The sequence below is a fragment of the Calypte anna genome, chromosome Z, assembly GCF_003957555.1.
Source record: "Calypte anna isolate BGI_N300 chromosome Z, bCalAnn1_v1.p, whole genome shotgun sequence".
Lineage (NCBI taxonomy): Eukaryota > Metazoa > Chordata > Aves > Apodiformes > Trochilidae > Calypte > Calypte anna.
Window position 1 is genome coordinate 49,162,166 of NC_044274.1, and position 13,751 is coordinate 49,175,916.

The 13,751-nt window shown below is 35.1% G+C and overlaps 1 protein-coding gene across 1 annotated transcript in view; it reads right to left on the reverse strand.

Annotated features, from left to right (window-relative positions):
- Nucleotides 1-13,751, reverse strand: part of RFX3 (regulatory factor X3) — a 101,787-nt gene that overhangs the window by 12,116 nt on the left and 75,920 nt on the right. Inside the window, exons 6-8 of the mRNA XM_030467339.1 lie at nucleotides 9,873-10,054; nucleotides 9,225-9,344; nucleotides 309-430 (exon numbers count right to left, since the gene is read on the reverse strand). Coding sequence (XP_030323199.1) covers nucleotides 309-430; nucleotides 9,225-9,344; nucleotides 9,873-10,054 — 424 coding nt within the window. The remainder of the gene's footprint in view (nucleotides 1-308; nucleotides 431-9,224; nucleotides 9,345-9,872; nucleotides 10,055-13,751) is intronic.

A 13,751-nucleotide genomic window follows, 5' to 3' on the forward strand; every position in this document is an offset into this window, starting at 1 on the left:
GTATTTCAGTACGTATACCTAATACAACTTTGCACAGCAACTGCATTGTGATTTATACGATATTAAATATAACCCTCAAATACAGAATTTGCATATTTTTTTCCTTTTATACTTACCATATGCATAGTAAATATTACATAAAGCTCAAAAGACAGAACACGTAATTTAAGTGCTTTTTGTTCTGTTGTGGGCAAGAACTTCAAATGAAGCATGATAACTTCAAAGCAACTGCTGTAGTGTGTATTTATATTCACAGGGATAAAGAGGTTCATCTTATTAAAACATCAGTACAAAATCTTTTTTCATACCTAAGAACTGTTGATGATGTTGACTTTGGGCAATTACAGTTTGTTCAACAGATGTTCCTGTCTGTTGACCACTTCCTGTAAAGCCATCTGCAACTCCATCCACTTTCTGCATAGGCTTGTACCTACAAAAATATAAAGTGCAAAGTTATCTTTTCTGTTCATTTCTTCATAAATAAGACCATATGCAATCTACGTTCGCTCTGATTTTTTCCATGTCAAAATAAAATTTTGAGCCTAAGTAACACAACTTACATGTTTCTACTTATTTTTTAATAACAGAAGACAATTATTAAGGGAACTATAACATTAGCAATGTATTACAGAATTCATAAAGGTGTTATTGCAGCTATTACCAATTTCTTGTGGAATTTAATTTAGGAACATCATACCACAAGATTAGTTAATTTACACCAAAAGGAATAAAATATTTTCTTTCCAAGAATCTTAACTTCCCAATAACTATGTAATTAAAAAATAGTGTTTGATTACCTTAAGAAAAAACAATACTACTCTTTAAGCATACTGAAAGACTTCAGATCCAATAAACTTCTCTTATAAGCCTAGAAAGGCTAAGAATGCTACTTGAAAACCTAAACACTTCACTAGTTCACGCTCAGAAACTTTTATAAAGGACAAGAATTGTAATGCAAATGGGAACCCTGGTTTGGATGGTCAAGTGTTGACTCAACAATTGCTATGACAGGCTAAAGACCATGCCTGTGACTTCCAACACAACTGAAAATTTATTCTGTGCCAGATCTTACTGCTAGCATGTTGGAGACTTTGCACTTCTGAAAGGGAATTGTGGCCATTGGAAAAATAAATAAGACAAACACCAAAGCTAAGTAACAATCACTAAAATGGGAATTGTTACTCAGACTGCAAAACTCCATAGTAACTTCCAAAATGTGACAAGAAATTCCACTCCTCATGCATTATCAATTGGGAACATTGTGGTTCAAGAAAACATAAACAAGCAGTGTCTCGTGCAATTACTGAGATTTTACTCTAAAAGGAAGTTCCCATGAAAAACATCTGTTCAATATTCTGGACATTCCTGACATGAATCTAAATACATAATAACAAAAGACATGCAGAAACCATACTTTCAATAGAAATAATCCTGGCCTCATTAACAGTTTCAGAAATTTATGAACTTAATGCTTGGGGGGAAAAAAAAAAAGGATAACTCTTTGATCTTAGAGCATTTGTACCAAGTTTCACTTTCAGCAATGATTCAGTGTAAAATTCTATGGCTGTAGAACTCGATAGTGAAACTCTGATCAACTGTAAAAAGAATAAAATTTTATCTCTGGTATCACAGTAGTGCTGAACTTTCTTGGAAAATACAGTTATTACTTGATAACCTACCTGCAATCCAGGCAATCAATAATGGAAGAATTCTTAACTTCTCTTTCATTATACATTATAATTACAAATACCAGGGAGAAGGTTAACTTTTAGAAATATCTGTCAACATAAACCTATACATTAAGATATCTCCATTAAGTTTTGCAAAATGTATTATTATACTGATACTTCAGCTACTAAATTAGGATTCAAAATGTTTAGAATAGATACAAGATTTTCAGTTGTACCAGAAAACATTCCTTCAGTGCTACCAATCAGTATTATCCATGCACTTAATCCATTGTGCTTTTTAAAAAACATATTGGGCAAAATTCTTACTTCTGGCACTGTGACAAGTAACTTGCCACAGGATTTAGCCACTTCCAACAGCACTAGAAAATTCCTTGCAAAATAAATCCAATGGATGAAGAAAAAAAAAATAATCTTTTTCAGAACCTTCAGATTAAAGAAGTAGGAAGTGGCTAACAATTTTAGAGTTGCAGTTGTTTCTGTACAGGCAGAGCTTTCCCAGTTTAGAAATCAAACAGCTATACATAATTCTTTAGTTAAATTCAAGCTACTTTTATTGCATGAAAAAAATAGTTAAAATTTCTTATCTGCTAAGAGTTACATCCCCCAAAATTATCCAGACTTTTACACTATTTCCCCGTTTTACTCACTACTAGCCTATACTTTACTTCATGTTTCACCCTTTTTTTTATTTTTAAATTACCTGGTGCTAGGACATTGGGAGCAGAAAATAGCTGCTGACCTTACATGAATATTACAGGTTTCTAATGGTATTTGACACAGAAAGGACACTATTTGAATTTTACGTAGGTTAGCATAAACACAGTAAGAGTTCTCAAAGTGTGTAGTCAACAACAGGCATTTCCTCAATTTGTGCAAAGCTATGAAAATAACAAAAAGAACAAAATAAACCACTAAACCACTGAAATCAGAACATGGAATCAGGCAATTCAGAAATTACACTGGTTTCACTTTGCAGTTAATTTACAGTAAAATTTCACTGACTCCTGACTGTGACATGACTTCATTAACATAAGATTCCTCTCTCACTTCAGAACATATTAATAACTTCCTGACTAAAATTCATATGCTGTAAGCAATTTATATTCATAAAGCAGAAACAGGAAATACAATAAAATGCCTGTTTTCTTTGAAATGCCCGTATAAATCAGTAGGGAAAAGAAAAGCTGAAAAGCATTAAAATCAAGAGAAGTCAGACTGGATTGACTAAGTCACAGGACAGGCAAAAACCAGATAGCAGCTTTTTCAGTTAATTTTTCTGCTTTTGTTTGTTTGTTTGTTTTTGTTTGTTTGTTTTTGTTTTGTTTTGTTTTGGGTTTTTTATGTCAAGGTTTAACACCAGGGCAGCAATAAAAAGGATGAGAGATGCACTCAATTAGCCCCTCTCCCTTCCCAGAAAGAGAAAGGAACAAGAGTAAAGGAGAGAGACTTACGGGCTGGAAACTAAACTACACAGCTTTAATGAAACAGTAATAATTAAAAAGCAAATAATAAAATATATACAAAACCAGTATCACACTGTAACTCCCCTCAGCCCCCCTTAACCCTCACATCACCACCGAGGCTGCAGGGCAACCCTAGCAAATCCCTGGAGTGGGCTCCTGCAGTCAGTGGCAGATGGGAGCTGGATGCAGGAATGCACAAATTCAGAAAGGCACAGATTTGGATCAAAGGCAGAATAGACTGAGTCAGTCCTCAACAGGATGCCATCCATGGAAGAAGAGAGCTTTGCTGTCTTCATCCCTCAAGTTTATACCAAGTATGACACATATGGGATGGAATACACAGTTTGGTCAATTTGGGTCTGCTCCAGCACTCTCCAGAGGAGGTCTGGAGGTGTCACTCCTTCCCTCTCTTTTGTTTCTGGAGCATAAGAGGTTTAGTACAACGCAGCAGTGGCCTTAGTTCTGCATACCATTCTACAGCAGTAACTATAAACATCAAGCATTATCAGTCCTAGAAGCTGACAGTGACTGGAAAACATGCCATTAATTTCAGCAAGTGCAGTTATTTATAAGAAATTTAACTGTAAAGTAAAATTACTAGGAAGAAAATTGGTTCTGTCCTGGCTCAAACCAGGACACTTTGTTTGTACTGCTGCCATGCAGCCACGATTTGGATTTTACTTTAAGTCTCAGAATTTAGTATTTTAATTATATAATAGAATTTATAATATTCTATCTTCTTAAAAATTAAGTTTTCTGTCCCTCTGGGTTGGTAAAAAAACCCCAACACTGTAGTGGCTTTAGAAAGAAACAAACCTAAGCTCTAGTTTTGCTCTAAGTATTCAATTCTTTCTATTTTTCTTTCAAATCTATTACTCTGATTTATTACCAGGACTGCATTGATGCCTGTGAGAATTAAGTTAACATACCAAACATTATGCTTAACAACATGTAAAGTATATTAAAGTACTGTGTACGTTGTCGTTACGATGCTGAGGTGATTATGGCTTATAAAAAGCAGGAAATTCTGCTTAGGCTTCTAAAGTAGATATGCAAAATATACATGCAAATAAAATGTTGATACCGATGCTTCTAGGGGGGGAAAAAAGCAGTTTTTAAAATTAGCAGAAAGCAAAAGTTAACTCAAACAGCTTGCAACACCACAGTACTAAATATACTAAAGATGTTGAGTACAGGAAAACTGAGTAAACTCAAATGCTTTAAAAAATTAAAAAATCTTTTAAGTAACTAAGAAATACCCAAGAAGCATCTGTATACTATTTATGTATATTATTATATATAATACAGATTTTTATGTATTTATGTATTATGTATTTATGTTCAGCTCCCATAAGTGAATGCAAAAAATGTGTAATTGGTGTATGCAAGAACTGAAGGGTATATCTGAAATTAACTTGGAAAGCTGCTGGCTTACTTCTGAATATAGAATTTCAATATTGTTATGAACACAAGTGAAAAGACAAACATGCTGTATCAATTTCCCTAGACTAACCCTTAAAGATAATTCAGGTTCTGAGCCACAAGTTTCTACTCATGAAGAGCTAAATAAAACCAGGCTAAAAATGGAACTTCATTTCAGGAACTGTACATTTGATATATTTCTCTTAAATGGCCTGACGGAATACTTATGGAAAAGATATTTCATAGTAAGATTGTACTTCAAATTTGCAGAGTTTAGCACCATACTTAACCCTGTGCAAATATATTTGGCATAATATTTGGGCTGGATATTACTTTATTTCTTAACAATCTTTTTCTGATGACTATTCATTGTTAGTCAGGCCTGTGCTTGCTTCAGAACATAGCCACTTAAATATCCTGGTTTTTCCAACCCTGGAAAACATCTAGGAGCAGACAAGGGTAAGCCAGGCCTTTCCTTGCAAATCTGAGTCATACAACAGGTGCAGCTGAAAGGCAGGTTGTGACCTATTATCTTCCAGCCAAGACTAATCATTATCTGTGCATTTCAGTTTAATGGTGCTTTAAGTCTCCTGATCAGTGGTCATTGTCATCAAACCACTGCCTCAGCTGCAAGATAGGACTGCTAGCACCTGCAATCTGTAGTTACACTTTTTTCTTCTTGATGGAACACAGAAAGAATACTCCCACAGCTCACACTCATCACAACCAAGACTAAGCAACTAACTAACTAACTAACTAACTAACCTTCTATCTTAAATTTATGCCTGATAAATCTCAAACCCCTGCATTCTGTCTCAGAACTCTGAATATGAACATACAAGACCACTTTAAGGTATTCAAGTTATGCAAACAGAAAAGGTGTATGACCCTCAAATTAAGCACAGGAATTACTCAAATTAAGAAAAGGAATGAAGCAAAGTTATCCGTAGCATATATTTAGTCTACAGGTTTTGACAAAAAAGGACTAGAAGTGTTGATCCAAGATGTGTTTGACAGAGGTAGCAGAACTGGTATAACCACACAGAAAAAGTATACTGACTGGACCTTACCAGATTTAGAGGAGAAAAAGGGAAACATTGGAATTACTATTAAAGCTGGGGAAACAGCCATGTTACCCTAATCATGCAAATTATAACATTCCTTGTTTTAGCTATCTCTTAATAAATTAATTTTTTCAATATACTAGGATAATTGATAAAAATACAAACATATATATGTATACCAAACCTAGATACTAAGCATGCTCTGTGAATGTGGAACAAGTTTTACTTAAAAAATACAAGTTCAGTTTCTGTGTTGTGCATTGAAAGTTTTAAGATAAACAATATATATATTAAGAATTTAGTTTTTCTCTCCAAAAATTCTAGTTTCTGTGCAAAGCAGTGTATCTGGTTTCCTTTAAAATTAATCAAGCAAAATACAGACATTTTTATTTCTGAGAATGTGGAATAATGCTTGATGTTGTAGACCAAAGACTACTTTAAAATTAAAAACTAAGGCTACAAAGAGAGAAAAATGCACAAGCTCAGCCTTGTAGCATTCCAGAATGGTTGTACTGAAGTTAACAGTGTAGGTTGTGCAACAATTTAATATATTTTAAAAATATTTTTCTAGAATAATCTGTACATTCCAATGAGACAAAAATCTTCTGGAATCATCACACTTGGCTTTAAATGTGCCTATTCCTAGATGAGAATTCTGCAGTTTTTTGCTTTAGAGAAGTATGAATGGGTAAGTTAAAATAATATTGACTCATTAGTTTCCATTTTTCAATGAAAATTTCCAGTATGTTACTATATAAAAATGTAGATTCTGAAAATTTGTATACTCTATTCTGTATTACTGGTATATCTGATAGTGTGCAGAACAGAGATTATGTACATTTTTACAATGCAATAGTCAGTCTGGCTAGCTTCTTGATCTCTGCTTATTTGATTAGGATGCTGGGATTTCAAAAGAGAAAATATTTTATTGAGATCTATGCACCCTGAACAGAACAATGAAAAAATATCCTCAGGACTACTTTGTATGAACAGTACACCAGTAGGACTTTGTGAACAATACTTCTGTTTCTAGGGTACCTAGCCAGACACTGCAAGATTCCAAGAGTGTATAGAGATCAGCCTGTCTTTTGTCTTAAGAGACAAGGTAAATAATCCAAGTTCCTGAGCAAAAAGATACAGCTTCACCAAGGGAGGTATTCAAGTATAGCTGCTTTTAGGTATTTAATAACAAAAACATTATTACTAACATATAAGTAGATGGTGGTCTTTTTTTGCAGTCAGTTTTAGCAGTTTAATTCAGGAAAGTGGTCTTTTAACACCACTGTAAGCCCTTGAAGAAAACAAAAGGGCTGCCAGAACTGGCACCCATGGAAATAATGGCCTGCATATGGCCTAGGGCCTGCATATGGAGACAGTGATAGAGGTAACAATCGAGCCAATTATGGAGATAAGGATTGACCACTCCAGTTGCTCAATCTGATCTATCTCAACCACACTTACTCTGTTGTGAAATGATTGATTAAGCCAGCAGGCCTATAGAAGGAGGAGCAGTGATGGTGGGCTTTGGGAGTTTTACTGACACCAGCCCTCCCTGGGTGGCTAGCCCAATGCTGGATCCAGGACCTGTGATTTTCTGACATCTGTCTCTCTGAATTTTCTTCTGCTATTCACTCTCTCTTTCTCTCTATATATATTTCTTTTCCTTCCTTAAATCAAACTAAGCAACGCAAGGCCTGGATTTTTTTCCCCAGTTTGTACATCTTGAACAAACAAGTATTTTGACTTTTGTCATTTAGGTATCAGCTTTTATGATTGCACAGCCTAAGCATATATAACAATTGAAGTATCAGCTTTTACGAATTATTTTTTCTATAGTTTTAATTAAATCTTATGTTCAAACACTAGCCATAATTGTCATTTCACCTTAAGTCAATCCAGGGGAATGTGACAGTCGAGCATGTCCTTGGTCTTTAACAGTTTAATCACAGTCCCCAGAAGGGGCAGGTATGACACTCTAAGGCTGGATCCAGCCAAACCTAGACTTGTCTCTGAGAAGAAGTTTAGAAAACAAGGGTGTCCAATCTTGTCTCCCTGGGTGCCCCATCCAGGTCATGACAAATACATAACCAACTTTCCTACTACAGCACAATATTTTTCATGTAGCAGCTACTCATTAAGCAAATAGTTTACAAAGGATGGAAGCAAGGACAGATAACCTGGGAGAAGTACAGAGAAGTAGTCAGAGAAGCAAGAGATCAGGTTAGGAAAGCAAAAGCACAAAGACAGTTGGATTTGGCAAGGGGGGTTAAGGACAACAGGAAAAATTTCAATAGGTCTGTCAATGATAAGAGGAAGACTAGGGAAAATGTGGGCCCACTCCAGAAGGAAATGGGAGAGCTGGTCATTCAAGATGTTGAGAAGGATGAATGAATACTTTGCCTCTGTCTTTACCAGCAAGGACTCCCATCTCACCCTCAATGTTGCAGAAGCCAAAGGCAGGGACTGGAAAAAGGAAGATCCTCCCACTATAGATGAAAAGCAGGTTCAAAACCACCCAAGAACTGGATGGTGAACAACTCCATGGAACCTGATAGGATTCACCCATGGCTCCTGAAACAACTGGCAGATGAAGCTGCAAAGCCACTGTCCATGTTTGAAAAGTCATGGTGAAGTTCCTGAGGCCTGGGAAAGGGGAAACACAATCCCCATTTTCAAAAAATGTGCAAGTGCAAAAATGGAAAAAAAGAAGACCCAGGGAACTACAGACCAGTCTCTGTGCCTGGTAAGATCACGGAGCAAATCCTCCTGAAGGCTCTGCTAAGGCAAGCAGATAACAAAGGGGTGATTGGTGACAGCCAACACGAAGGGCAAGTCCTGCCTGACTAATCTGGTGGCATTTGGTGGCCTTTTATGATGGCATCACAGCCTCGATGGACAAAGGCAGAGCAACGGACGTCATCTACTTGAACCTGTGCATAGCATTCAATTCTGTCCCACATGACATTCTGAACTCTAAACTAGAATGATACAGATTTGATGGATGGACCACTCATGTGATAAGGAACTGGCTGGCTGGTTGCACTCAAAGAATGCGATCCATGGCTCAGTGTCCAGATGGAGACATGTGACAAGTGGTGCTCCCCAAGTGTCAGCACTCAGACCAGTGCTGATTAACACCTTTGTCAGCAACATGGACTGTGGAACTGAGGGCACCCTAAGCGAGTTTGCTGATGATTCTAAAGTGTGTGGTGAAGTCAACACACTGGAGGGAAGGGATGCAACCCAGAGGGACCTTGACAGACTCAAGAAGTGGATTTGTGCAAACTGCATGAAGTTCAACACGGACAAGTGCACCTGAATCGAGGCAATCCCATGCACAGTTACAGGTTGGGAGGAGAAAGGACTAAAGACAACCCTGAAGAGAAAGACTTGGGGTGGTGGTGGACCAGAAACTTAACATGAGCCACCAATATGTGCTAACTTCAGTGATGGCAAGCTTTTATTTTCCACAGCAGAGAAAATTTTTAAAATTGCATTAGAATTTCAACTTTTCTGTGTAAGAAAAGCTGAGGCTTTATGAGCTACAAGTAATAATAAGTACTACTGTTCATTTCACACTTTACCTCTGTTTCTGCTGCATGGGCTGCTGTCTCATAGCCATATATTGCATGTCCTCTTGTAGGCGATTAAGAGGAGAGTCTGGCTTGACACGAATCCCATAGTAATGATATTTGGAGTTCCCCCTTTGTGAAAGAACAGGAATTAGAGTAGCACTAGTTTTACTACCCTACATTACAGTTACTTTACAATTTTCTTAGACTAGAAAACAATACCCATAAATCAAGGTGAACTCTCCTTTAACAGCTGCTTTACATGGGTGTCATTTGAGACCTTTGGGAACTTAATTCACTCTCTTAAACAAATATTTTCCAGCATTACATACTGTAACCCACTTCAGTAGGAAAAATAATAAGCAAATAAGTGCAATTTATCTAGTTACAGAGAAACACAATCTCTAGTAATTTCCAAACCACTAGCTATATTTTATTTGTACTGATAAAAATTTGCAGTGTATTTATCAAAATGTAAACAGATAATAGTCAAAACCAGGAGAAGTAAAACTGAATAACATAAAACTGTTTAAAAGCCAGCACTGAGAGTAAAACACTATATCACTTAAATACATATTTATTTATTTTTTACTAGCAGTTTCTTACTCATAAAAGTAACTTGTATTTTCTATTATAGCTTCGGGTTTCATTAGCACAAACCTAGTTCCAAGTCTTCTGGTCCGTAATCCCATGAAGATTGACCGTATGAGTTTTCCAAAGGAGGCAGCATTGACTGGATCCAATTTGTGTTCCTGACAATGTCGTAAGTAATGGTTGTAAAGAGTACTTCTTGGAAGGCTCACTCCTTCTGCAGTTTCATAGTTGTCTAAAAGCCACTGAAGCTAATCACATACAAAACAGAGAAGAAAATAATACAATTTTTAAACAATTTTTATGCATTATTACTTTAAAAAATATAGTAACCATACAGCACTAACTTACAACAGTTCTGAAATCACTTATCGAGGTCTCTTAAACATTCGCTTTCTTCTTCAGAGATTACTTAAATGCTAGCTATACCATTGCATTTCAGGATCTTCAGAATCACCAGGCAATGAGTTCTGCTATTTCTTTTATCAGATAAGCATCCACTTCTTAAAATATTATTGGTTCAGTACCACACACAATACTTGATACCCATGTTTTGGGGACAAACAGTACTGCAAAGAAATAAAGTAATCATGAAAGCAATTCAAATAAATTTCAAAAACCAAACTCCTTGGACTAACAGGTAGTTAATGAATTTGTAAACCTCAAAGATTATAATATATTTTACCTTTGTGTTAAAAAACATCAAGACACTTAACTGGATAGGGAATTTTTTACTCTCAAATACATAAAAGAAAAAGATATTGCATGTAAGTTGAAGAGCAACCTAGATTAACACTGAAAATAACTTGTATGCCATAAAGCGTCAGGGGTAAAATCACTTTCAGCTGTAGCCTGTTTGCTTTTGACACAAACAGAATGGGATTCTTGTAAAGTTACTAATCTTTTCATGTAATTGTGGTAGGTAATTTTAGACACATGCTAAAGAAGACTTTTTATGTAGCATCATTGGACTTTTTAGGTAGTGCACAACCAGAAAACACTTCTAGCTGTCACTATATATATTTTTATATTCCAAAAAGTTTACATGACCATCCGCTACTTTTAGATTTAGCCCCATAAGAGAATGACAAAATAGATAAAAATAATATAGGTTGAGGACACATTTAAATTCTGTAGTTTCATTTTTTTTGATAGGTTAGTATTTTCCTTATCTTTCCTCAGTATTTGCCATGCCTTCAATTCCCTGTAATTTTCCCTTAAAAATAGCTTGAATTATTCACAAATGTAATTTTCTCTTCGAATTTTGTCCATTTTCCTAAGTATTTATATTAGAATATTAGTGTGAATATTCAGGCTTGCTAGGAACAGAGATTTTACCAAAACTCCTGATTTAATGCACTGAAAATGCAAACTCAGGATGTTGTGTCTTTGTTGTGGTTGTAACCCTGCCAGCCGCTAAATACCACGCAGCCACTCCCTCACTCTTCCTTGCTTCCCCCAGGAGTGGGGCAGAGAAGTAGAAAGGTAAAGATAAAAATACTTGTGGGTTGAGATAAAAGCAATTTAATAATTGAAACAAAATCAAATGAAATAATGACATTGACAATAATAATAATAAAATAATAGCATATACAAACAAGTGATGTGCAGTGCAGCTGCTCACCACCTACTGACCAACGCTGAGTCTGGATATTGATCCTGCAGGACAGAAATACTGAAATACCAGAAGAAGAAAAAAAATTTCCCTGCCAACCCTAACCTACATACTCAGCATGACATTGCATGGTATGGAATACCCCATTGGCCAATTTGGACCTGTTGCTCTTGCTATGCTCCCCCCAGGCTTCTTGTGCACCCAGACACTACCAAAAGCATGGAAAAATGAAAAGGCCTCCAATTTCTGAGCAGCAACTACAAATATCTGTTATCATTATCATGATTCATCTCATGCCAAATCCCATACTAAATACAAAGCACAGTGCTATTCTAGCTACTACGATGAAAATCAGCTTTATCCTAGATGAAAATAAGACAGTCTTGAAGATTTAATACAAGATTCTATTCTGATGAGCTAGATTCACTAGTGTGTGGAATAATTTGCAACTAATGACAGCACAGCAGTAAGTAGTATAACCAAAATACAACTAAGCAACAGCTGAAGACATAGATGGCCTAGGTGTTACTAATTCCTTTGCAAAATTATTTTCTGTTAGAGAAGTGAACACTCTGTTCCATCAATGTTCAGTGTAGCTTATTGTGCAAAGAACATGAATGTTTTAGTGCAATAGCCATGAAATGATTCAAACTTGACCTTTTCTTTATCCAAAAACTGTTACGTACAGATGACACCAAATATGTTTAATTTATAGCAACGTTTTAGTCACAGTGAAATTCACCAATATAAATGCAAAAACAGCACTACAGAATTTACTCTAGACCATTCAAACACCACTTTCATATTTATTCACCATTTTTATTGAAAAGATAAACCTATCTTTTCCGTGTTTCTGAAACATAAGCTCTACAGATATATACAGGAAACAGATGTAAATACTTCCAAGACATAAAATATTTAGTTTGGTTTGCAGGTAATTTTATGTTTCAAATAGACAAAATGAAAAAATACTGTTCATCATCTTTGTATCAGTTATATCATTATTTAAAAATCTTAAAAGCCACAAGTGTTTCTGATTTGAGCATCTGTCACTTTGAAATAAAGCTGAAGAAAAAGTGTAACTGTAAATATTAATTTTTATCTGAGTCTATTAAACTTACCTCACTAATGACCTCACATAAGCCTGCTTGGGCTTAAAAACAAAGGTAATTATATCTTTCAACTGTTGCATTTTATCTATATTTTAAATCTATTATTACATCTCTATTTAGATCATATGCATTTATATAAATTTTTCATACATTCGTAAACCTGAAATTTAATCAGAACAGATACAGAATTTGACCTACATCTGTTTTCCCCAAAGAGAATAACTTCATTAGTCCCAAAAGACTGACAAACAAAAATTAATTATTTTCCAATTAAGTTCTGTATGTAGCATTTAAGGTATTTTCCTCCAGATGGCTTTTAACCTATTTTGAATCACTTGAAGTACACTTAATTAATAATATGAATTTCTAAAGGATGTTATTTCAACCACAACTTACATTATTCAACACCAAAAAAAACCCCAACCCAAATCAAATATAAGTGCAATATGAGAACTTTTGCTCCTGGGTGGAGTTACTTAGCAGCAAATGCTCAAAGTCATTACGTGCTAGGTTATAGCCTGGGAAAAAAAAGATGCACTTAAATACGATTTTTAAAGGGAAATTATCTCCAACCATTATAAAAATATTGTAAGCAAAATTAATAAACCTCCATTTTCTACCAAAATCAAATATAAATCTAAAACTGAGCTGTTCAGGTTGGAAACCTATTTTTAAAATTCATAGTAGAGACCATACTGTATGGGTAAGATGAGTAAAGGTATGAAATATTTAGAGAGTCAGCCCTGGTAAATAATTGACTAAATGACTATGACTCCAGTTAAACTGAAATATTTATAAAACATTAAACTCTCAATTAATTAAATAAGTCAATCTCATGCATAAATTAGGAAATAATAGGAAACAAAGAAAAAATTACATCCTCCTTAAAATGAGCACATATGAAATCAGGTAAGAAAAAAAAAGCACACAGAAAACCTCACAGAGGAATCATAGAGCAAAAATCCCAATTCCAAAACTTGTACTTTAATTAATTAACGTATCATCTGCAAAGTGAAAGGCAATTAAGCACACAATTTAGAATTCTATTTTAAAACCTATTAAAACAAATTATTTCAATAAATGCCAGAACAAACCACTAGAAAACAAAGTTAGGAAGTTTAAAGAGACAAAGAATGAACCTATACCAAAACTTCCACCACAGTGTCTGTATTTGAGTTTAAAGACAATAAGCAATGCTTTAAAAATAAGCAAAACATCAGT